At 43.7% G+C, this 25,913-nt stretch overlaps 1 protein-coding gene across 4 annotated transcripts in view; it reads right to left on the reverse strand.

Annotated features, from left to right (window-relative positions):
• Positions 1-12,078: 12,078 nt before the first annotated feature.
• The window catches only part of SPSB1 (splA/ryanodine receptor domain and SOCS box containing 1), a 39,026-nt gene continuing 25,191 nt past the window's right edge, over positions 12,079-25,913 (reverse strand). For 2 of the 4 annotated variants that reach the window (XM_010577363.1, XM_010577366.1), the window contains exons 2-3: positions 17,775-18,603; positions 12,079-14,062 (exon numbers count right to left, since the gene is read on the reverse strand). In XM_010577363.1, the coding sequence (XP_010575665.1) occupies positions 13,935-14,062; positions 17,775-18,468 (822 nt within the window). In that variant the 5' untranslated portion in view covers positions 18,469-18,603 and the 3' untranslated portion in view covers positions 12,079-13,934. Of the gene's footprint in view, positions 14,063-17,774; positions 18,604-20,541; positions 20,589-25,618; positions 25,810-25,913 lie in introns of those variants that run through there. The other 2 variants (XM_010577364.1, XM_010577365.1) reach the window with 2 other exon arrangements.

Consider the following 25,913-nt stretch of genomic DNA (forward strand, 5'->3'; position numbering starts at 1 on the left):
TCACCTTAATTTAGCCCGAGGGAATTTCGAATTAAACACGACTCCCTGGTCTGTCCAGTCTGGGTCATGACACCTATGTGAGTGTTTAAATCGGAGAAAGTGCTAAACCCCGAATTTAGCATGTTCCTGAGCTGAGGCCAAAGGCAGGCAAACACTGAGATCACTGAATCAAGCTTTGCCACTGACATTAATAGGATTCGGCATAAGCCCATTCCTAATTACAATTGCCATTAAAATTGTAAGGCAAGTCCCTGTTTTTCTGATACCTAGGCACTGTTGTATGCCATTCATTCCTTGTTGATGTGAATGCACTAGCCCTTAACTGTAGCCTTGCTCATCTCTTTTTTATAAAGTACGACTACTATTTCAGATCGGAAGAGAACGTGTTCTATGCGCAAGTATCTTATCTGCTTCAGAGCACAGCAGCTTCCAAGCGGATGCCACTCTGGCTCCTAGCCCTGTCTTCAAGAGTCAAGCAATAAATTCCATTCCTTCTACACAGTTTAGCAAAGGCCATATGAGTCATCACTGGGTGTAAGGACAATGATGAATGTTCCTTTAAAATGGTTTCTGCTTGACTATTCCTTAAGAGCCCTTTTGGGAAGATCTAATCAGGTCCCTGGAAAGAAGTGCTGCCTGGGGCTCTGACAGGCTGTATAATGCTTTCTGCTGTGAAAATCTGAAAAGACCCTTCTCAAAGTAATTAAAGATATTGTCCTGCTCCCCAGGGATATTTGCAGTTAGGCTATTCATTTCGTGGGCTAGTTATAGCTTGGCTGTGATGGTAACTGCATGGATCCAGTTAGCTATCTAGCTGCTTCTGCCCTAGTCAATAAGACTTCTGTGCAAATAGCAGGATAATTCTTAGTGGACATAGCCATCACTGTCTCAAAAAGGTTTGTTCTTTCAATTAATGCTAAAGATTTCCCTGAAACTTTTGGGTAGAAGGAAATGCTACTGACAGGATGTTTGTATTGGAATAGAAAATTCAGAGGCTTTGGGGCTACAAGTGAGCAATTATTTTCAATGTGTATATAATACCTACTTGACCGGTGCACTTCTCTGGAAGATGAGGGATTATTTTAAACACCCATGGCTCATAAGTCTGTTGACAATGATGAAAAAGGCATAGAACTATTAAGAATTCATAGCTAACCCTACTTTTTTATGGCAATTTAATTTTAATTCCCGTCTATCTATACCCCCCTTTACACGAAGTAAAGGTAATTGCTTAGTACACAGAGCCTGCACAGGGAGGTGCCACACATGGTACTGAAACATGAAAAAGAAACATGCAACTTCAGCTGGATTTTTCATTCCCATACTCCTACAGACAGAGGCAAAGTTCTCCTGTTTGGGCAGATGGAAAGGGTATCAGTACTGTGTACCTCTTTTCCTGCAGCCTCAAGATCATGGCAGGGGATTAGACTCATCTCTCCAGCTGCGCCAGTAGGTATGTATTGCAGCTGCTGTAAGGAGACCCTTCTGATGCATAAGCAGCATCCAAGATTGTAGATGAGAAATACAAGCAGGTGGGCAGAATCCTTTCAGCTCCAAGAGAGTGCTTCTGAGTGACATTAGAGCAGAACTTTTGGTGGCCATGACTATGCCATGTGTGTAATTTCTAGAAAGTAGAGCCAAATATAAAGATTCTAAGGACCTTAAAAGAAGTGACTTAAGCATCATTTCTCACCTATAGCCTCATGTGTATCTCCCCCATTTGAAACGAAGAACATAAATCAGCTCCATTGTCAAGCAGCTAGAGAATATAATATTTTAATGTTGAACAGCTGAGAATAAACATGTACATGTGTTTGTAAAAGACATGTCACATACATATAGGTTTTCTTACAAGGAATCTTTGGTTTGCTATATGAGATTTAAAGGATTGTACCTTGAATTTCCCCAAATCAGGACAGTTTATTTTTCCTCGTTCTTTTTAAGTACTGTCATTCTGTGCAAGGCAGCACTTCAGTGGGAACTGTTACTGTAGATGACTGTTCGGGGATATTTATGTAGCATGTTCTACGGGCTTAGCTCTTGTCAGCTCTGCATCTTTGTTCCCGGCAGCGCTCCCGTTGACTATTAGCACTAAACTCTCACATTAGATGTCCTGAGAACATACTCTTTTTAGGAAGCTGGCTGTGATCCGTTCCTAGCAGTGCAAGAATCGTTGTTGTACCAAAGCCCTGCCTGATCCCTCCAGGAGATATTTACCAAGGCGTCTTAGCCGGCTTACAAAAAGTGGGACACATGGAAACAGCTCCAAATGTTTGTCTTTTCCTAAACATAGAAACCATACAATTAAAAGGAAACAAAAAAACCCAAACAACCCACCACAAACAGAATTTACTTCTGCAACAAGATACTGACAGCACTGTCAGGTGGGAGCAAGCACAGTACAGGCCAACAGGCCATCAGGCTATTTTGCTAGTGTGTCTCCATTCTTAAAGTCCTCTCATTCCTCTTTTCCTGGCTTATGGATTTTGGCAATAAAAAGGTAGGTCAGGCACCTAAAAGTCAGCCAGGAATGTGCATATCCCCATCAATCTGTGCCAGGTACATGTGGCCTGTAGAGAAGCCATAGGCAGGCATCCTAGGAGCATGTGAAAGAACATTATTAACAGCTGCAGCAGTGCTGCAGAAATAAGTGATCCATTTCTTCAGCCTGTGATGCACTTCAGTATCAGCTCCGCCATTAGGAAAAGATCAGTACACGCTTTAAGTGAGTATCAATACTTCCTTAAATAGCATCAGAAAAGGAAATTTAGCAAGACAAGCCTTGATGTCAGAGAGATCATCCCCGCAAAGGGAGAACAGTCCAGGATTCTTCGGTCGTACTCGCGCCTCTGTCACAGGCTCTAAGGGTTTAGTTTAGTCATTTAATTTGTTCTCTTCCGCAGTTTTCCTGCTCCATAAAAGACAGATCTTAGTAACGATCTTGTGAAACAAGACAGTAAATCTGGAGAATAATTCTTACGGACTGCAACCTGCTTCGAAAAACCCCAATGAAAGAAGCTGCTGGCAATTAATACCGCTCAGTAGGATGAATAAAGAGAGCAAGGTGCAAGCCAGGTGCATGAAAAAGGCTGACAAAAAGGGAGAAATGCAGCACTTCCCTTGGCAATCTGAGCTACATGTCCACATTTTATAAAGGCTGTTGGTTCCTACAATCAATAAATGCAGGTCTTAGCACGCTGTTCTCTTTTGCATGCTCCCAACGCTTAGGGGTGGCAGGTTGTGTGCACAGTGGCTCTGCACAGCTGTAACGAAGAATAGAAGCTGCAAGAAACTTTCCTTTCCCGCAGGAAAAACCAGCTGAAGATCTGTAGAGCGAAAGCCATGGGAGGCATAAAACATTTCCAGTGTTCCTCTGTGAAACCTAGGAGATGTGCTATGTAATTGTGAGCTCCTTCCCCTGATTCCTTGTCTGGAAACTATTTACATTTCTGAGACACCAAGCATCCCCTGGCATGTCCCCAGCCAGCTCCAATCCCCTCCAAGAGATGGCAAAGGAGGTGAGAACTGCACTGTGCCTGCCTTCACACAGCCAGCCTCTCCTGCCAGTCTCTGTCTGCAAGCTAGTTTGACAAGCAAAGGAAGGAGAAAAAAAAAACCACAAAAAAACCCAAACCCAAAACAACCCCAAAGCTCCAAGACTATTTTTATTTATGATCATGTCCATAGGCCACTCTTTGTCTAGACAGCTGGTGTTAGTATCTGAAGCTGTCTTGGAATCTGAAATACCATTTATTTACAGGGGAAATAAAAGCCCTGGATTAAACAGTTCATAAAAATAATCTGGGAACTGACACAGGGCCAAAGGAGACCAAAGGTAACAAGATCTAGAGCAGCCATCTTTGTTTGTCTTGGCTGTAGAGATGTTTTCTCAGAAAAAGCAAAACTCCCCCTCCCAGCCACCCCCCAAAACGATTTGGCTTCGGGAGAGCGTTTCCTTTTGGTTCCTCTCCTCCCACCTTTGTTTGGCTGCTTTAAAAATATCCCCATCCCACCCCCCAGCAAGGAGGTTTCCGAACGAACCGGTCACCCAATTGAAAAGTGGGACTGGAGAGGGGCAGCTCTTACCCTTCCAAGAAAATCCTTGGAACTGGGAGCTGCTATATTTTCATGCAGAGAGACTCCGAATGTCACAGAGGCAGCAAAATGTTGCATTGACACTGACACCTGACAATCTTTTTGTTTCTGCCTGCAGCAAAAAATAAAAGCAGGGAGGTAGATAGCAGGAGCCCTCGGTCTGCCTTTTGCTGCCACAGAGGCTGTGCCAGGCACTGATCGGTGCCTACTGCGCTTGGAATGGCCGTGTTGCAGACCACCTGTTTGGCCTTCACACCGCAGTCATTTTTCACTGCCAGTTGACAGACTTCAGGATATTTCCAGACATGGAGCTAAGCAGGAAAAAAACAAAACAAACTTCTGGGCTCCATCTGCTCCCTTCCCTTGAGTGAGCAGTGCACCGTCACCCAGGGCAGTGTATAAAAAGAGTTTGGTGGAGTCAACCTATAATTTTACACAGCAGCTGCCAAACTTTAAAGACAAGCTACACTAAGGTATGAGACCTTCCTCTTTTAGAAGGAGCCACTGGCTCCTTATTGAAGCAGAAAGCTCATATTAAGTGAAGCATTAGACCTATGCATAACTGCTTGGCTACTGAAGTGCTACAGCACTCAAGCCACACAGGGACAGTTCAATCAGTAAGGCAGCAGCTGCAGGAGAACACAGCAATATCAGGCTGGCCATGGACTGTCTTTGTGCAGCACCAGCAGGGGCAAGAGTTGGGCTAAGGGTGATGGGCAGAAGTTCTGAGCAGTTTTAAAGTATTTTGATTCAGAGGTCTAGGAGGGGAGAAGCAACCCTGATCCTTAAGTTAAGAGTGCTAAGACCTTCTATTTTATTTTGTTAGTGTCTAACATGGGTTTTTCCTCATGTAGCTATTCTGGCAGCCCCCAAACATGAATGCAGAGCATGGGCCATATTTAACGAAACTACCAATTACAGTTGGTAGTCTCATTTTAACATACAATCCAAGGAAATCTGCCATTTTAATCCAATGCAGGTAGTAAAGAGGGAAACAAAAGGTCAATGCTGGATTAAGACCAGGGCTTAAACCAAGACACAGCAAAAATGTCACTCTAATCAGTGCTGGGTTCTGGAAAAAAATCAGCATTTCCAGCTATATGGGACAGCCTGGGAAGAAAGATGCATGTTTGTAGTGCACCTAGAGCATGTGCTTAATTTCCAGCTGTGATAGGGAGTTCATATACAGTCTTGTGCAAATCACCTGTTGCCTGTGTTCTAAAATTCAGCTATTAAACATGTTAGGTATGAAACTATTCCCTCTTTGTCTATTTTGTTGAGAGGCAAATACTGTCTTTTATAGTGCAAAGAACAACTAGCACAAAAGACAATGTATATTACAAAATAACGATCTGGTCCCTTTCTTCTTGCATGCTCTCTGCAATCTTTGAAGCATCTGCCGCATTACCAAGAGGGCCACCTTCTGTGGCAAAGAGCTGAATTTCGGCTACTGTTGCAAGACTCAGTTTACCGGACCATGGTCCTAACCCAAGATGGCCAAACTTGTCATAGTATGGAGAAACTGCTAATGAGATCAGAGTCTAAAAAGACAAATTCCAAAGCGCAAAGAGAAAAGGATGTTTTCTTTTCCGCTGGACAAAACACAACTTTTCTGGCAGGCACAAGTAGGACAGTCTGTCCACTTTGGCAATACCCTGCACGCTTGGATGTACACAAGTGTGTTTTTACATGTAACCCGGTTTGATTACACAATCTCCCTCCAAGAGAATTTGGCAAGAAAGATATGACTTTAGAAACTGCAAGCAGTCTGCAGCATACTGCTTCTCTCACACTATTTCTAGCACCATTTGGAGCAGCTGACCACTGGGAAAACAACCAAAGAAAAACCACCCTAACTGTTGATCAGGTACCCAGCCTGCCATCTCAGAGATGCAGCAAGGTTGCAGGTTCAGCCTCAGTTGCCAGCTTGTACCTACCAACCTTTATCAAACAGCTGAACAGCTGGGTCCATGATCAGAACACTGAACCAGCCCCTAGGCTAAATCTTTTCCTCCTCTTTGTTTTCCAGAGAATGATTCTGAACCTTTGCCAAATGCATCTGGTGAGAGATTAACATGTCAAAGGCTTTTCCTGACCAACAATCTTTTTGCACCTTGGCTTCTTCCAAAGTTGGATCTGTTCTTTCAGTGTTCATCCCTTCCTGAAAACACTATTTAACACCCATCTGGGGAGATAACATTTAATGCTGGTGCCCATTCTCCCAGACTCCAAGTTGAGCTTTCTGGGAAATGCATCATAGCTTGTCTTGGGATTCTCATGCTTGTTTAGGTTGCAGGTATCCTACCTGTATGACTACAATATTATTTTATGTGCTTTTGCTGTTTGTAGAGAAAGATACATGCTTTGTGCTTACTGAAATGTTCTTGAGATTAGTGCTAGTGCCAGGCAACCTTAAAGAGGAACACAAGCTTATCCTAGTGAAGGTCACAGTCTTGACTATGGAGTTTGAAACATAGTTCACAAACACAAGAAAATGCAGACCTAAAGCATGTGTGGCACAAGTCTCTTATACTAAATGTTAGAAATCCTCCAAAGCATCGCTTACCTGTGGATCTGCAAGCCCACCTCAAGAGTGAATTTCAGGATGCAGCTTCTCAGAGTGAGTTGCTGTCTAGAAATGTCTGTCACCTTTTAAACTCCAGGTTTATTTACATTTTTCTGACTATTTCTAAAATACAAATAAAAATGTCAGATTGTATGTGAAGAATCACCTTCTTTCTAATAATTCGGGTCTTATCACACCACACTTCATTTTGGAATAGATAGCTGGCATCCATTGAGAACATTAATTGGAAACATCTGTATTTATCCAAGCAGGATGCATCATAAGGACTGAGTAGTCATTCTTCTAGGTTTTCCTTTACAAAGTCAATTGAAAACTTCATTTCTAGCATCCTGTAAATCTAATTTTCATTGCTGTAATTTCCTATTGTGCAGCACGGTTTCAGTCAGTTTTCATTTAACAGCATTTCACCAAGACCACATGTGATACATCAATACAGCTTACTGTTTTAAGGGTTTACTGTGTCAGTGTTGTTATCAAACACCACAGCCAATAACTTCTGAAATCCTAAAATTTGTGCACTGTCTATACCAGGTCAGAATGAAAAATGTCAAAGTGTCAGACTTAGTGATCAAATTTCCCCACTTGCCTGTTTGATTCACTGTCTTCCCCTGGGTTTCCATATAGCTTATTAAACAAAACAAACCCAAACTGGGCCTTTATAGAAAGAAGTAGTTTGACATGAGTAACTAGCTTTGCTGGTAATATGTGCAACCCACCCAGGTGTCTAGACAGTTTGAAAAATACAGATCATATTTAGGACTAACATCTAACATCTGTTACTCCTCATGTCTCTCTGCTGGACCTCAAATTAAGTAGGAACAGACCTTATCAATATTAGGTGTTCCTCTTCCAAAAGAAACATCCAGCATGTTGCCGGAAATTAAGTTACCGGTTCGGTAGGTGGCACTTCACCTTTCAGATCAACATACCACTTGCATAGCCTGCGACAAAGTTCTGCACTCCCAAAGGTACATGCTTTGGTAAAAGTTAGAGAACAAAGAGTTCAGACCCTCAGTATTTACAAAAAAAAAAAAAGAAAAAAATCAACACCTGTGTCCTAGCCAGATACCAGTTTAGGCAGGTGTTTCTTGCCTGCCCATGTACCCTTTATAATAATAAGTTGGAGAGCATGTTTGATTATGCATATTTTAGTAAGATTTTGTTAGGCCCTCCTAAATAATAGTTAATGGCTTAACAAAAGGTTATGAGAGGGAACAACGACAGACTCTGGTAGGAACAGGCATTTATGGAACTCCTCAGGACAAACAAGGTGCTATCGAGAAGGTTATCCAGAAGTAGCATCTGTTTCTTGGCCCATGTCCCCCACAATGCCATTGCACAGCAAAGCTTCCCTGGTCCATAAGCTGTTGACTGCACAACAGTTACACATTACATTAGAGCAAAATGCAATGCTAGGTGCCTAAGAAGCATGGACCCAAGCCCTCTGATTATTAAAAGATGCAAGACTGAGCAAAGTGAAAAATTGCACGTTAAACTCATTTAACAAGGACTCTGCCTTAATATGCTATATGTGTGTAGATGCGGTTTTGTAGGAGTGTGAGTGGTGCAGAAGCACAGAAAGCCAAGGAGATGTGCTTCTAAACCTGTAGGCATATCAGACTGCTCCCAGCTGAGAAGTTTTACAGAAGTAATGTAACTGGCTGGGATGCTGCTGGAGCTGGACAAACACAAAAGGAAATCTTAGGGTGTCCCTGTTCAGCAGGTTTATCTTTCAAATGATTCAAATTTGTCACAGTTTTGAAAAAAACACAAAGGTCTTGGCTCGGCTTGATTGTATTCAAGAATTTATTGCCCGTCTTACTCACGGGGGGGGGGGGGGAAAGGATTTATAGCTCAGCTAAGTTACAGCTAGTCAAAGAGGCTGCCCAAGCCATGAACTGTGGGTGTTCAGTGTAAGGTTGTTTAGCAAGGCCTAAATTCAGGCCATAAGCGCTTTTATAGGAGACTGTAAATCACCTTAACTTTTATACACTGTGGCAACATGTGAGCAAAGGAATGTGGCTGGTCTGTGCTAGTCCCAGAAAATGTCCCAGATGAGGCCAGCAGATTGGGAGGCAGACATGCAATACCAAGCCTGTGACTAAAATACTCAGACTTTTATCTCCCTTGTGCTACGTGTGTATGTGACTAGGGCTAAGGGACAGGAAACCAGGACAGAGGTGCCACAGGAACAGACTGCACAAGGGCAGCTTGAACACCCGATGGGAAGAGCACTGCTAAGCAGTAAGCAAATTGTAAAACACAAGTCAGACAAAACATCTGGCAGCTGCTTCAAATAGTTTTCTGTCTGAAGGGCAGACAAGCCTGCAATAGTTCCGAATCAAAACATGTGCAAGGACAGGATCAGTGCTCCAATGTGTTTTGTGCATTCAATGAGTTTTGTTCCCTTCAGCACTGTTTTGTATGCCAAGAAAGGTTGTGCTTTGGGTTAGGTTTTTATTTTTAATAAACTTTACCAAATAAATCACTATGTATTTCCTTCTCCAGTCAAATGCAACTTAGTCTTTGGCATAAGATCCACAGCATTAGGTCTGCATAGGAAGCATAGGGGAGAGAAGAAGGGGAGCATGCTAGGAAGTGTTTTTCATAATTGTCTTAGCTGATGCAGGAGAGAAGGTGTGACTGCCAAAATAAGTTCTTAAAACTGTGATACTTATCCTTCTAAGTTTGCACATCTCAGGCACAGGGAAAGGGAAGATTGTCTTGTGCTGGTACTAGCTAAGGACTTCACAGGTACCGACTGATGCCTAGGCTCCAACAGGGAAGTTGTCTGAGCTCAGAAATAGATTCTCAGTTCTGCAGATAAAGGAGAGAATTGGCAACTGTCCTCCGCCCACCCCAAGTTTTTCTGTCTTGACATTGACATAGCTTTGACCAAGATCTACAGTAGGTATGTTTGCTGGCACAGAAGTGCTGCACAGGAGTGTAACCTGCACCCAAGACAGGCTTTCCTTTTGAAAGGAATTGTGACAAGACTGCTAAAGTAGCATGGCATCCTTCCTTACAGCTACTAAACTCCTCTACTGAACACTTCCCCTCTTGCACACTTTTCTAGGCTCAGATTACTTTCACCAAACCCTCAACTCCCAGGAAGAAACAAAACCTACTCCACTGCTTGTCTAGAGCATCAGGATGCCAAGATTCTTTGCAGAATTGCCACAGCACTTCTTCATCACCAGCAAGGCAACAGCAGACAAACTATCAAGGCCAGAAGGCTCCTTTAAAATGCAGGAACGGTTCCATGTGCATAAATGTGATCTGTCAGCAACAGCAGGAAGATGAGATGCTGGCCAGGGTAACAAGGTTGGTTTTCAAGGAGGCCCTGCAGTTTTTAATGCTACTCAAAAAGGAATAGGTCTGCCTGCTGCATGCCAGTGCCTGAACATGGGCAATAGCAGGGGAAGCAAAGCACAACTGATTCATTAGGACTTGCTAATCTCTGATATCATTTGTTGATTCCACCAGGTCCAATCCCCATCTCATGACTTCCTCCACTGTTGCCATGGCACTGTACATAAACACTGCAGACTTCCAGCGCTGAGCAGGTCATTTGTTTCAAATATTCCATGCAGCTGGAACACAAGCCTGTTTGGGTGTCTGGAGCTGAGCATGAACTAATTTCTCAGTCTTCTGCACCCGCCCCACCTTATGCACCCTCCCCAGCCCACTGCTCTCCCAGAATCCCTCCAGCCACACTTCCAACAAAGCTTTCCACTGAAAGGTAAGGGGAAGCTGGTCTTGTTCACATAGAGGCAGAAAGTGTTTCACTGAAGTCCTCCACTACCTGCAGAAAACCAAAAGTCATTACTAAATATGCTGCTTATTTAGGCTTAGGATCTAAAAACAGTTCTCTTCTACACACAGGAAAAAAACAAACAAGATTAAGACATCCAAAATTTAAAAAAAAATCGTGCCCTGGCTGGAGACAAAGATAAGAAACCACTTGTTTTTTGTTTTTTTTTTTTATTAAGCTCTCTTCACCCAGTACTCTTATAAGGCAGTTCATAAGCATACCTCTGAGCTTTAGTTGAGCCTCACATGTTGTAGTGTTTGTGTGAACTGATTAAATCATTCAGTTTCCACACCCAAGTTGGTAGCTGCAGGGAAGACAGAAAAGTATGTGGACAGGAGAGGGAATTAAAGCCTTTGTCATAATTGACAAAAGTACCAAATCATCTCACTTTGAGTCACTTTGGAGAGGCTTAATCTAACTGCTGATATAACTAGAAAGCATCTCTGTATTGCACAGCTTGGAAATGGAGGAGACCGAAGGCACAACCAGCAAGCAGTTTGTGCTCCACAAACAATATAATCCCTATCTCTTCACAGCCCAGGAATGAAATCTCTTGTGCAAACAGATCTCAAAATATATGAAAGCACAGCAACTTAGAGCAGTGGGTATGGAGTGACTGAAAACTAATACCAAGTGACTTAAGCTAAATCAAGTTCATTACCTGAAGAAGTTACCCAGAACACATTGAAATCAATCTGCTATTTTTAAAGCACACGATACAAGAACAACTCTCCCAACTCTCACCTTAACTTGCCACAGTGCCTTCTGTAATTAACTGTGCTGTTCTACTGGCTAGGGATCCCTTTAGCCCTCATCATTCTATTTTGCTTTCTCCTATCCACCATCTCCCTTCCTAAGAAAAAGGACAGTCGGGTATCAACATAAAGTAGGTAGTAGGTTAGTGATTTGTTTTCATATGAGCTTCTTTCCTGGAAGAAAAAGAAAAGTTGTTTGCTGTAATCTAGGAGTGAAATTTGCAAACCTGCACAATACATGAAGTTTGGCAAGATAACCAGAGCCCTGTCTATTGAATCTACTTGAATCTATTTGAAGAAAAATGAGTATAGCATAATAAGTCAGTTAAATTAGGAAACCAAGGCTGCTGTCTCATCACAGGTATTTTTCAACTCCATCTGGAATAGCCATTTTTAGGCACTAGTGACAGCTGTACAACTATCTCAGGTTACCACACCCTACCACCCTGTACCAGTAGCTGCAGCATGCCCTCCACCTGTACATACCTTTTAGATGCCAGCTTTAAATTGTTATTCTTCCAAGCAAAGACAAAGCCACAACAGCCCTTGCTTTACCTGTTTGGGCTGGCTTCTTGGGAATAAGCTCACCATTCATGTAGAAGCTAGATATAAAAGAACTCTGCTCATTTCATGCAAATAAAAACCAGCATCAAATAATATTTAATAAAGTTTATTAGGTTACTGAGTATTATCTACAGTCATAAAATAGAAAGTCAGAATTTAAAACTGTACAAAGCAACATACTGGTGAAGTGAGAAGAGATGGAAACAAGGGAGCACAAAGAGCCTTAGAAAGAGGGAGAACACAGCTGCTTCCCCAGACTTCTGGAAGACACTGGTTCAAGTTGAAGGCAACCAAGTAGGGCTCCATACACACTCAATTTTCTTGTGTCCCACCCCATAACAGAAACTAGTACAAATCCCTACATTAAAAAAAACCCCAAACATATAATATTAGATTAAAAAAGGGGCACATCACACCCCACCCAGTCTTGGCACCAATTCTGTGCTTTAAAAAATATACTATGCAAGTAGTTTATTTTAAAAAAGGTACCCTACAGCAGCTGTTTAAAACATGTTCTTATACATACACCACAAATATATATATATTAACATTTTCAACAACTAAACTCATTTGTACCTACACAGAACTGAAGGGATAACTCAAGAGCAAAAACCAACCACACAAACATTTTTCAAGACAAAGAAATGTGCAAAATAACCCCAGAAAGGCAGCATAGTAACCTGTGGAGAGGTCAAGAGAGCAGCCCCTGCTAGTAAAGGAGTGTCATCCTCTTTACTTGGCTACTGAGGCGAGAATCTATTTGGGTTGTGCTGATTTTGCCTGAATCACTTGTCCTGTTTATTGCAGTTCTCTCCTGTCCCCACCCCCAGCTCTGGAAAGGTTCAGTTTCTTCTTGCTGTGCCTTAAGATCACCCCACTGGCCTCTGCTAAAGTCTCACAAATTACATTCTGCAGCAATCCCCTCCTGGATTTCTCATCAGCTGACGGTACTTCTGCAGCCACACTGTGACACACTGGGACCCATCTTCTCTGGGACAACTTCCCACCCCCAAGCAAGAAACGGAGAACTATTCCTGCTGCATAGTTAAGTGGAGATTATGTTGATGGTCTATGACAGAACAAAGCCTGGTTTGGATGACTTCAAGCAGCTTATCTAAGATGATAATTCCCTGGCAGAGCTATTACAGAAACACATTAGTATGTTTCTCTAAAGCCTTAATATGGAACAGGCTACACAGAAAGCAGACCTAAGACAGCAGGACCTACAGCTGTGTAACAAATCTCAGCTCATACAGCCCGTCTCACCCTATTGCAGGAGAAGTTCGTCCCTTCCCTGTCCCCACATCAGGAAGGAACCCCTGATCCCGGACTAAAACCTGTGGTTTTAAGTCAGGAAGAAGAGGGCAGGGGAAGATACAGTATGACTGCTCAATCAACTGAGTCAAACCCACTAAGAAGAGGCAGAACAGAGAATGGAGCAGGAGAACTGAGACAGCAATGGTGATAAACAAGAACACAGGATTCACTCTATGAAATAACATTAGAACATGGTAAGAAGCCCTGGCAGCGATACAGACATCAGCGACATAACCACCTTCTCCAAATTAATAAGTGTCCTGGTAGAAGGGTTCTTGGTTTTGGTGTTTCAGGGCTTGGGGCTCTTTTTTTTTTTTTGGTTTTTAAAAGCTCAGCAATTAATTCTTGGTATTCCAGACTCTTCCCAACTCTGTTGGCTACCCTGTGCCTTTCCATTCTTAGGACCTGATCTTAAGATTCCCACTCCTAATGCCTTCCCTCCCCCCAAATTGTGTTCTTCTCTTTAGCTGGTACAGAAAAATCATCCACTCCTAGGCTCTACAACCCAAAGGATGCAGTACAGCCTTTCTCAGGAGAAGCAGGGAAGCCCAGAGCTTCTGTAAACGTTCTTTTTGTAAGCGTGCTGGGGAAGTGACCTCCAAAGAATGAAACACTCAGTTGTGGAACAAGGATTACTTGAGAGCTTGCCAATAAGGACACATGGAGAGTTAAGCAGTGGCAGGAATACTTTCGCCAAGGAGTTCCAACAGTAGCGATGACACGAGGGTGGAGAACCCATTGCTCAGTGGGTCAGCTCTGGTATTTTGCCTTGGTTCCAACTCTCTATCCTTGAACATGAAGATCATTGGTAGAGCAGGTAACTCTTGAGGGAGGCTGGCAGTGGCAGTGTAGGGATCTCATTCAGTCTTTCCTTGCCCAGAGCAAGCCTCACAGCTCGCCGACACAAGTCCATCAAAGGCAGTGGTTCAGCTAGGAAGAGAGACCCAAGACATTAACATCCCAACCCACAAGTTAAACATTCATTTTGCTAGTTCTAAAAATCCCCCAGAAAAGATTGAGCAAGAAAAGCAAATGCCTGGCATGTTTGCAGGACCCAAGCCATTTGGCATTCACGTATCAGCAACTGCAGCTCATTAAATACACAGGCAGAGCATGATGTTTCTGTAGAGGTTAAGCCATACATGTATGTGAACAAAAAAATACTAGAATCCCCTAATGGAAGTTCTCCCTCTGCAATAGCATTCATTCAAGTCAGAACACATCTTCTAGTTTGTGCCTCTTACAAAGGTTTTTGGACACTGCAGTGTCCAAGTTCACTCAAGTAAAAGCCTGCAGCAAACAGTCTGATAGCATCATGTGGTATGGGTATCTAGAAAGTACCATTTGTCATCTCTTACATAGTAGGATAACAGCTGTCAACCCCTTTATTTGTAGTACATACTTCCCATGAAGAACAAAGCCATCTGTCAAAGCTTCATGTTGCTACTTGTATTGTAACATTTTCCATTAGAGGATTCCCTCCTGTGTCATAAACCTCAGAAAGACACAAGCCTTTGGCTATCTTCTTTTCATCCGGTACTTACAAACACTGAAGAAGATAACACTAGTTTTTGGGGAATGGTGTATGGGGCCCTTTGATGCTGAAGAGTCATTCACAGCATACAGGGGACTAAGGTCAAAGCCAAAGTTAACGTATCACAGCTGCACAGAAGGAAGATACAGATTAGCTGCTCACAGTTTCTGTTGCTAAGTCTGACAAAGCTCACCTTTACACAGCATTCTGTTCAAGCCTAAGGGCTTTCTCCTCCCCCAAGAGAGGGCTAACACAAAGACATCCCAAATTAAGCAGATAACTGGACATCCTGTATAGCCTGAGGGCTCAGCAGGCTCCATTAGAAAGCTTCCTTTACAGACATTTTGGGCTGAACACAGACACCTAAAGACATCCACAGGAATGGAAAAGTTTGGCTGAGAAGCAGCTTTCAGGAACCTTGACAGATGCCAACAGCTCTAGCTTCCACTACTACAAGCCAAATTAATCTAACTGTTCATACAGCTGTTTTAAGCAGCTGAGAGGGAAAGCTTAGTTTTTCTGAGCATGGTCATGTTACTGCATTTTTACCAGAATTCATTCCATCAATAAGGTGGATACAAGTCCCTTCCTTCCAGGTTCAAAGGCAACAGCTAACACTGAAAAACTCAAACAGAAGAGTGTTGTCAGTAGCCTCTGATCAAACCACTCCTGATTCTACTTTGGAAAAAGTAAACAGTCATACTGCTTCACATAGGAAACACTTCCAATGAAAACTGGAGAAAGCTAATTTTTTATCTAATTTTTGGCAAAAGGTCTGTGAGAAGGAAAGTTTGTTAGCCGAGGAGAGACTTGGTAACAAAGTCAGGAAACACATGCTTGAATTGGTCTGTCCCCTCCTAAAGTTAACAGCCAGAGCTGAGCTAATGCCGTATTTCCCCCCGCCTCCTTCCCTGCTATGGATTACAAGCTATTACCTGCTCCAGGGGAAGCTGCAGTGGAATGTTTTTTCTAGCAGGTCTCCAAAGTTCTCCCTGTGCTGCAAGCATTAATTATTCCTGAGGAATCCTACCTCTATATGCACATCTCTTTTGCACTGATAGCTGGGTGGAGAGCCAACAGATGTGTCAGGGCAGTGCTGCTGTTTGCCAAGCCCTACCATTTGTCATGCATGTTCTGTGCCACAAGCAAAAACATGGTTGCACTCAGCCCAAGGTACTGCTGGTCTTGCCTGCTCATGACCTACTTCAGGATCCATGCTGCCTCTTCTGCAGGGACAGATCTCTACAGCTAGGCTGCACATCTCTGCTCTGGCTGTGATGCTGCCAGAGAAGCCTATTACCAGCAGCACTCCTTTGGCACTTCCCAATGTAGTTTATTCTTAAACCACTGAGGTACAAATATGGTGTATTCAAAGTCTGTCCCAATTCTTCCTGCTCCGTATGGAGATAGCTGGGACAGAGGTATTACCTACCCAGCATCCCAGAGGACAAGAGGTCCTGACTTTCAAAGCCTATAGACATTAATGTAACAAATACATTCCAGTTTAATGGCCTTAAAAGGAGAGGATCTTCTTCCCACAGAGATTAAGAACAAGAACTTTATCCTCCTCTAGTTTGCACTGATAACCCAGTCTGACAAGAGACCCTGAGACCAAAAGAGAAGGCACACACATATCTGACCTCCTTCCATTCACAAGCACTACAATCACTGGACAGTGTTGCTATTGAATGCTCAGAAGTGGTTAGAGCCAGACACCTCCTTTCTATCTGTGCCAAAATAGCATCCCGTCATTCCTGGCCTTATGCCCACAATTCACTCCTATGCTGAGAGCACATTACAACCAAATCCAATACTGGAGGTGGCCGTTTCCTTGCTAAGTGCAGTTCTGTGCCAACAACTCCACAGACTTGCTGGCTTTGAGGGGAGCTGCAGATTTTGGCTTTGACCCTTCAGAAAAACCTGGTTACCGCAGCTGCTGCCATTCTGTAAGCTGTTGTGGTAGAATGAGCTAGGTTTCTTTCTTTTGGTGAGAAAGTGCTCTGCCAAGAGCGCTCTCTTTGGTCTTGCCGAGTTGAAGCGTTATTTCTCAAAGCACTTGTGGATTTTGCTCCTATCCCTTTGCAAGGCTTTCCTGGTCATTCCGACAGCTCAGATCTTCTGGTGCCCAGCGTCAGCTTTGTTGTACCTCACGTCACCATTGCCAGGGGTTTACCATTGCTGGCCCAGCATTCGAACACGTTCTAAGCACAAATAAAAGGACCCAGTATGCTACGGCCTTTCAGCAGACACTGTTCTGGAATGCAGGGGAAACACTACTCTTTTCATATCAATACTGCCAAATTTATTTCACTAACAACATAAATCCAGATTTTAATCCACTTCCTTCACCTCTCTCCTCCACCCTACCCAGAGGACTGAGTCACAGTCTGGCCCCATGGGAACTTCTGACTATGAGAGATAACAGACTTTAGCACATTTGGACAGCCAAATTTATTACTAAGCTTAGCTAGAGATTGATGTCCCTATTAGTAAAAGGCCTGGCATGCAAGTTGGGCTGGCTACAATATCCAGCCCCATGCTAGAAATGAGCACACCCTGCCCTGAAAGAAGCAGAGAAGTGAGCTCCTTTTTTGAAAGACGAGACATTCCCATTTCCTTACATAGGGAATCTCTCCTTAGATGGGACAGATCTTCCCGCTCTTGCCTGCAATGGATTTTAAAAGTCCCTTTATTAGCCATTTAAGGAAGGTGATTGTCCCTCAGAGACTGCTTCCTATGAAAAGACACCAGGATTATATTGCCAATAATGCAACTGTCAGAAAGACATTCCTATGGATACTTTGGTAGCGATATAGAAAGGTTTGTCATCCCTAGATGGATGACTGGCATCACCTTCTCCCACCATACTACCTCCCCAAACCCTGCTTGCTCCCTGCAGGGCCTTGGGAACAGTACGTGTGTACAGCCAGACGACCTTTTTGAATTAGCCATTAAGGATTCAGAGCTGTATCCAGTAATGTTACTGCTGCCATGAAATCCTCACCTCTCTAGAAAAATGAAAACCCTCCCCAGGATGATCTAGTACACCTGAACTGAAGTAGCACACAGACCTGTGCTGCTAGAACAAATACAGGGAATTATACTCACGGTCAAGTCCATTCAAGTAGCGCATCCGTATTTCACAGTGTCCCCACACTGCGCTTACCACTGGATATAGCTTTTTCCCTTTGAGTCCCCGAAACGCAACACCCATGTATTGCCCATCTACAATGAAGCTCAGTGTCCCATCATCCATGTCCAGAACCACCAGGAAGGAGTCCGGCACAATGAAAGTTTCATCTGGTTCTAAGAAGGCAGGATATGTTTTACTTGGCTGGTTCTTGCCATCATGGTACAGTCTGTTGCGCCCAAGGTCCCACCCCCAAGATTCATGGTTATTTCCTACAAGTGTCGTGTACCCTACTGAATGCAAAGGGGCATCTGCTGTTGCCACCCCGACCACAGCATGCGTGCCTCGCTGCCTCATTGCCCACGTGATCTGCCACACATGCAGTCCTCGTGTATATCCCACTTTGCCTCTGATGGCATCTGTACTCTGAGCCACCGGATGCCGGTGAAATATCAGTTTGTCATCCTCTTTCACAAATACATTCAGCGAGCGATCATCGTTGTTCCATGAATGCAATAACTGGACTTCGTATGATACCGGAGGCATGTCCAGTAGCAAGTCCAGACGTGTGGGTTTGCTGTAGTCGAGTCCTTGGAGTTCCTGTTTCAATGGCCTGTATACAGGGTCCCTCATATCCACAGTCTTTATCCCACCTGTGACCTTCTGACCCATCGTGTGTTCTGATTTTGCCTATTTATAGGCTCCCAAGGCAAGCTCATCGATTTACCCGGCCACTCCTGCTGTCATTCAGCCCTACAGAAAAGGTTGCTAGGAGACCTTGTCAAGATGTGCACCAGTCAGTATTGCCTAATGGATGGAAAGAAAAACAAGAGATGTTAAACATTAGCACATACAGCCTTATATGCAACATTCACAGAGCAGAGTTGTCAGGATAAACAGATTAAAACTTGTCCTTCCTTTCCACCAGCAAGGAAGGGTCACGTGCACTACTTATGCACTATACCCTGCATAGCAGAGATAGCATATAGATGATTAAGTAGATAAGTTTCTAATGCCCCCTTCAGAAAGGCATTTGAATTTCTGCTTCTTTGTCTAAGGAAGGTACAGGTTCAGCCACCAAAGCTCATCTCTTTACAGTGAATGCACTGCTCGTTATTACTGCATCACTAAACCTTAAGAGAGCACATCTCTATTTAGGCTGCCTCCAGCAAAACTTACTTTCACATCATGATCACCTATATGTTGTTCAGGCTGGAAAATTCAAGAAGAGAGTTTATTCGAGGCAGAAGACTCAGAACACAGTAGACAGTAATGCTTGAGACTTAAATTCTTCCTGATTGTCTTCAGTTGGTAGGAGTACTGAAAACAGCGTCTTGTATAAGCATAATTTTGCCTCCCCCACCCCCCAGTTCATACCACAAGGTCAGGCTGAGCAAGACATCTCAGGGAAGGCCCAGGCTGCCCACCAGTATTCACTGCTCCAGCTCCTTCTAACCACCGTGGAGGATTTCTTCTCCTGCCAAAGCCATCTCTACAGCTATCCACAGTGGAGCCAAAACACTCGAGGCATTTAATACCGAGAAAAAGTCCAAACAGCTTCAGTCAATTTCTCAAAAATGGACCTGAGTTTACAACTGCATTGTCTTTGGACCCTGTAGTAACATGCTCCAGCTGACCAGTAGCGAGGGATTGGTTTATATGGATAACTGCTCTGCAAAGCTTTAGTCTGACCTGTCCCTAGCAGGAAAGAGGGGCATTACTGAATAAACTTCTCCCTCTGCTGCTCTAGAGAGGTTGAAACTAGCCTTCAGAATGCAAAACATTCCTAAGTATAGCTTCCACTATAGGGAAAGGAAAGCAGGCTGCATTTCAGGAGGGATATATTTGTGTTCTAGCTCAAGAAGATCACGGTTAGACCAGCAAGTAGAACAGGCACTACAAACAGGTCTAGTACCTGCAGTGTTTTTCCAGAGTCCAAACCAGCTTATTCACGTAACACACTAGATTGGCACTTTATGTTCTCCTAGCTGGTACTCCAGTGCTTCCTTTGCAGTGCTCCCAGATCTGACAGACATTAGGTAAAGACAAATACATTCCAGCCTTCCTTTTTGGCTGACAGTTGTAAATGAAAGTTCTTGGGGAGCCTCTAAGATGTAAACATGCTTACAATAAAGGCTACATACTGCACAGACACACCCAAGTATTGCCCATTGTTGTTACGCAGCCATAAATAATTTCTTCCCTCAGCACAAACAGTTCCAAATGAGAAATAAAGCATTGAACACAAACCATCTCCCCATTGCATTGATCAAACAAGGTAGGAGCCAGGCAATAAAAATGAACGCTTCTCTGTCTGCAGAGTTACAAACCTTCCACAGATCAGCTGGCAAAGCAGCTAGCAGCCATTGATACAGGTTTGAGGAGATTATTCTCTTCAACCCTGCTAAAGCTTTGCTAAGTACCTTGGAGGCCTGACTGCAAGTCCAAAACAGCAGACAAAACCTGCTGGGTCCAGCCTCTGGGGGACACCCATTCCAGCAGCTATTAGCCCCACTGAATTACTATAGTCAAGAGAGCAGATAAACCTGCTGTATGATTTGTCTCAAACGAGCAGCTTCAGCCGGGGCAGCTTCTTTTCTCCAAGAGGAAAAAATCCCCAGCTTCAGAGTCCAGGGGGAAGAGCGAGATGCTTCTCACAGTTTAGCAGTTTTCCTTCCAAATTTCAGAGAAACCTCTAAAAAGTTTAAGCCAGCTTGGCTAGAGATACTAGCTCACTTCGCATACCTCTCCTCCAGCACTGCATCCACCGAAGTGTCTCTGCTCTCACTCAGCAACACAAACAACACTAAGACAGCTGCCAAACTGGGGGCAGCTATTAGGAGAATTAGAAGTGGGAGGGGAGCGAACTAGCTTTCTAAGAAAAAAAAGTGTTATTTTAACATTTCCTGAAGTGAAGCAATCATGCAGGGCTCCTGCCAGTTACAGTCACAACACTTACTCACAACCAAGGACCTTATCTGGCATAGAAAATAGAGCATGAATCAGATCTGGTTTAAAAAAAAGGTTACTGGACATAAGGAGCAAAGCTGCAGCTAGAAGGTGACAGGCAAGACTCCCGTGTGCTCTGAGTTAGGGATCAATTCACCAGCTTCCCTACAGGTTTTTAGTACTAGTCCAGGGTATGCCATTGGAACAGTGAGCTCAAATCTTGTAGTTTATAAGTAAAACAAGAGACAAGACTTCTTTTCCTTCCCTTCCCTCCTTTTTTTTTTTCAAGTATGAAGAGGAAAATGCCTGAGGTTCTTTAAAAGTCACATCCCAATGCACATTACTAGGCAGCAGCATAGCCATTTCAAACTACTCAGGGACCTCCGATGTACAGCACTGACAGACAGAAGACGGTTCGTTAAACAACTGCCATTTAAATACGGTCCAATCACATTATCAGCTAGTAATAGAACTGAGACATCCTGCAAGTTAAATAAGTGTCATCCACAACATCAAAACGCATCCTGAACTACACAAGCCAGCTGGTCAACAGCTGAAAACAAGCAAGTAACAGCAAAACCAATTGAGTGGTCACTGTATGCCAATACATCACCCTCTCCCAACACATTTAGTTGTTCTACCCCACAGCTCAGGTGCTTGGGCCCAAGTGTTACCATGACACACAGACTCCCAGCCTCCAAGGGCACAGGCTCCCTTGCTCTGTAAGCCTGAAGAACAGCAATATCTCAAACCAAGTGATCCCAAGGACAAGCCAATACAGACATGAGCTGAGCTGCTGGTGTAGAAGTTCAAGTACACTGTTGTAACTCTCCTCAAGAGACTCTGTCACAACATTAAAACAAGTCCTACAGACCCGCCTAGTAGGTTGCTTGATATATTTTTTCAACTCAGCACATTTATTGCATGCAGTTATTCAAGGGTTGAACAGCAGTTCCTCCCAATCATCCCACTGTCCCAGCTTTAAGCCCTCATGCCTGTGTGTACTGAAATTCTCAGTTTTATACCTCAAAGCTGACACCAACTCTGCTATGAAGAGATTTCTGAAGTCACTCTAACAGGTGTCTTCCCCGGGAAAAGAACATTAATGCTGACTAGAAGCAATAATTTTTAAAAAGTTTCAGTGCAAGTCATTTGCTCAGGCTGGGATAAAGACCATCAGGCTGCTGAAACAGAACCGAATCGTGTTGCGTTCTACAGAAAGCACCAGATGAACTACCTGGCATTCCCAGGGCCTATGGCATATGGACAAAGGCTGTCAACAAGGCACTGGCTAAAGCACACTTGGAAGCCTACAGGCAAATTCAGATATTGGAACTTTGATTAGAATAAAGGAACAAAACACTGGCAGAAGAAAGAGAGGCAGAGATTTCCCAAGAGCTGTACGGTACATGTGAGAACACTGCATAGGAAGCAAGAACCAAAACAAAGCAGACTGCAGGAGTATTGGTGGAGACTGCTTTGAAGCACAAAATGCTTAAGAGAAATAAGAGAACACAATTCTGCGCTCTTCATTAGCAAAACGCCTCGTTCATTATGACTTTTTACCCTCTGCCAACATAAGCTTCATCATACTTCTCTCAAGGTTGCTGCACCAGAAAGGGATCATCACTACAGTAAAAGACAACAAGGACGTCCGAAGCACATGGGATAGGATACCATCTCACTGCCTGCTCCAAAGAGAAAGCAGCCTTTCCTGAACACAAGCACCAAGCATCCCTTGCATTAGTTAGGCCTCTTTTCCCAGGCAGACTATTAACACTAGACAAAGGACAATGGCCACAATAAAGAAGAGAAGGGGGGAAAAACAGAAAAAAAAAATGGGCCAAAGGTGTTGATTAGAGTGTGAGCGGGCCAGATGTTGAGCACCATATGCTAGGATTGAAGTGCAGCATGGCTCCTTACTAGGGCAAGGCAACAATTCCTGCTCAGAGCCGGCTCCACTGTTCCTGGCACTAGCCTGGTCTAGAACTGCAGAGTGGCATTTTGCCCTACAGTCAAGAAGCACAGTTATGCCCTCATTTTTTTAAAAGGAAAAGCCTTTTCATGCACAAGACAGTACAGGCACTTTCCCTCAGCAGGACAGATACAGAAAAGCTTACCCTCTTAAATTAGTGGATTCATGCCCTGGGCAGCTTGATACGAGACACAGCCAGCCATAAATGAAAATATATGCCACAGAATTAGCTACCTCAAAACCTTTGAACTGTTACAAGTTTAAGTACAAATCTAAGCACTGAAAGTGCTTTTATCTATCATATCAACAGCTCAGGCTTGCTGCAATTCTGCTCTGCTTTATAAACATAAGCTCATCCCCATGATGCTCTGCTCTGCTCCCATGCTATTTTCAGTTTTATTGTTAACCTTCTAGGCTTAAAAGCTTTGGAACGAAATTGTAAGAGAGTCTCAGAGAAAAATGTTCACTGCTATTTTCAGTGAGAATTAGATCTCCCCTCAGTTTAGCTGTTCAGAGCAAGGAGGCAATTTGCCATACTAGAAAAATATGCCAGGTGTCAGAACAACTGCTTGCTGCAAATAGATCAAGGCAGGAGACAACAAAGACATTTCAATTGAAGGTATCAAATTCCCTGCTGCCGAATAGGGAGAACACAGCTCTGCAAAGAAAAGAATGTATATGGCAGAGGAGAGTTGGTGTCCAACTTCTGGTTAGGCATTGACATGAACCAGGCAAAATAGCTGCCTACCGGAGACCTCTCCAGCTGAGGCAGTCATCTTGATTTAGTTCACCAAAATGCCGTGTACAAGAGAACAGAGCCATGCTCTGCGCCCATGGCCACATATACCTCCTTCAACTGGCAGTGAGCCTCATAAAATGCAGCTAAGAACTCAGCTAGGCAAATGTCATGCAGGTAGCAGTCTCAACTATCCACAGCAGAATATTTTGTCCCCCGCTATGAATTAAACAACTAAACCTTGATTTCAACTACTTCCCTAGTGTGCCCCAAAACCTAGAGGAGCACCTTGCAAACACGAGGCTGAAGAGCGCCCCTTCGATTTCCACAATTCGCACAGCTAGATTAAAAACAGTCATCCACATTCAAATCAAGGCTCTGTATTGCTCCCAGACAATTCACCTCATTTCTACCTATGCTGGCATTCAAACCCATTCACCTCATCTGAACACACACTAGAAATGCAATCCAAGCTATCAATACAGTGAACTTAAGCCAAAGAATACTCACCCCAGATGCCCTCATTGTTTTATCTGAAGCCAAAAGGCTGTTCCCATGCAAGTTTTATCACACAGTGGGAGGTTATTGCAGGTAGCTACGTCTCAAAGTGACATAGGAATTTTAACAGGCTGCTGTGCAGATTTTCAGCTCCATTTGGAAGCAACTTGCACAGCAGCAAGAGCCCTCAAAGTCCCAGTCCAAAATCTGCACAAAAGGCAAAGTATTAGTACTAGCCATTCAGGAGTCACTGTCACTGCTGGTTCCATTAACCAACCCAACTCCTGAGCTGCCAAAGTGATGCCAGAGGCTTAGTATAGCATCGATGGTTCACAGCTGAAAAATCCAGAGCATAATGAGTTCCAGAAGCATCCTCTCCAAAACAAGGGAAAGCAAAAAAACCAACAAACTTACTTGAAGATGCCTGCAGTTGTTTAAGCACCTGCGAGGCACTCAGCCACTGAAAACATCTGTTTTCTTGAGCTTGAATACTGGCAAACCATTATCCTTCAGTTACAAACTTTGCCATAAAGAAGGACCAGAAACACTTACAAAACATTTGATAACTTCAGTTCAGAAAACCCATGGCTCCTCATAGGTCCTCCCTTGCTCTGCAGTTCAACACCTACAGGACACCCGTCTGGAACATCAATTACAAGAATACATGAAGGCTCTGAAATGCCTTGATTCCTGATCCAGTTTTACTCTAAGTCTATTTCTTCAAGATGGTTTACTGTGGCTCTATTTTCCCCCCCTAATATTTAAGTGTACTTCTACATATAATAGGCCAGACCTTTAAACACCTAGAACACTCTGGGTGCTCTACAGACAATGAATCACACCCCTGCCCTGAAGATTTCCAGCCTGGAAAACACCTCAGGAGAAGGAAAGAAAATAAATATTCCGCACGTGGTCATTTACTTGCTTACAGCTTTGGAAAGCTTAACTAAAGGATCCCAGACAGTACTAATAAATGAGACTAAAAAAAGCTCACTGCAGTTTTGCTCAGGTTTCCATGATTTTACTAGAAAAACTTTAAGTAAACTTGGTCCATTTTCTTGGGCTGAACGTTCATCCCCACAAGCCAATAGACACAGGAGCTACTCTGCTCCTAGTCTGCTGACTAACTGGCTGGCAGCAGCTTACCTGGGATCACCTTTCACATCCTTCAGATATGTGCACAACTAGTATGTCAGAAACCCCCCCCAAAGACCCTTCACAGTGCTAGCCCTTCTTTAACATGATCTCTAGAAGCTGCTTCAACACCAGAGGTTTTCCCCTTCTTCCCTTGGTGGCGCTGAGAACAGATCTCTTGATCACGTAGGCCTTGCGTAAAACCAAGCTAAAAGCCAAGATGAATCGGCAATGCTACAAAAAGATCCTAACTGGGGTGGAGAGAGAAGAACTCACGTGCCTCAAATAGCATTCAAACTTTAGCCCCAAAGAACCAGGACACTCAGTTTTCCCTAGTGTTAATTCTTTGCATCAAAAATACACAGTGCAAGTAAGGTGGTATATTTCTGCCTACTGCAGAAAGTGGTCACAGGAAAGCTGTAACACCCCATCCAGCACGGATGCAAGCACTCCACCAGCGTTCTGGCTTCAGCACCCTTCCCACCCCACTAAATATTGATCCAACCTTGGGGAAAAAAAAGTAAGCTCACCTACGCTGCTGAAGTTTCCCAGTGCTGTGTTAGCAGAGACCAACCAGCAACAGATGACAGGAACAACTGCACCAACAACGTGGTTAGAGCTAGTTTTGTAGTGTTGCAATTTTGCTTAGATCAGAGCTGGGCAGGCAACCCTCACTGCATAGCGTTGGTTTTGGCAGCACCGTCAGCCTCACTGCTATCTTGCGCTACAGAGAGTTGCCACAGGGGCAACTTCCTCAGCCCCACCTACCGAAGAGCAGAAGTAGCTTGGCTCAGCAGGTTTCGCTGTTGGCAGGGCTAAGTGGCC

This window comes from Haliaeetus leucocephalus, unplaced genomic scaffold (genome assembly GCF_000737465.1).
Source record: "Haliaeetus leucocephalus isolate CR32 unplaced genomic scaffold, Haliaeetus_leucocephalus-4.0 Scaffold556, whole genome shotgun sequence".
NCBI classification, from domain to species: domain Eukaryota; kingdom Metazoa; phylum Chordata; class Aves; order Accipitriformes; family Accipitridae; genus Haliaeetus; species Haliaeetus leucocephalus.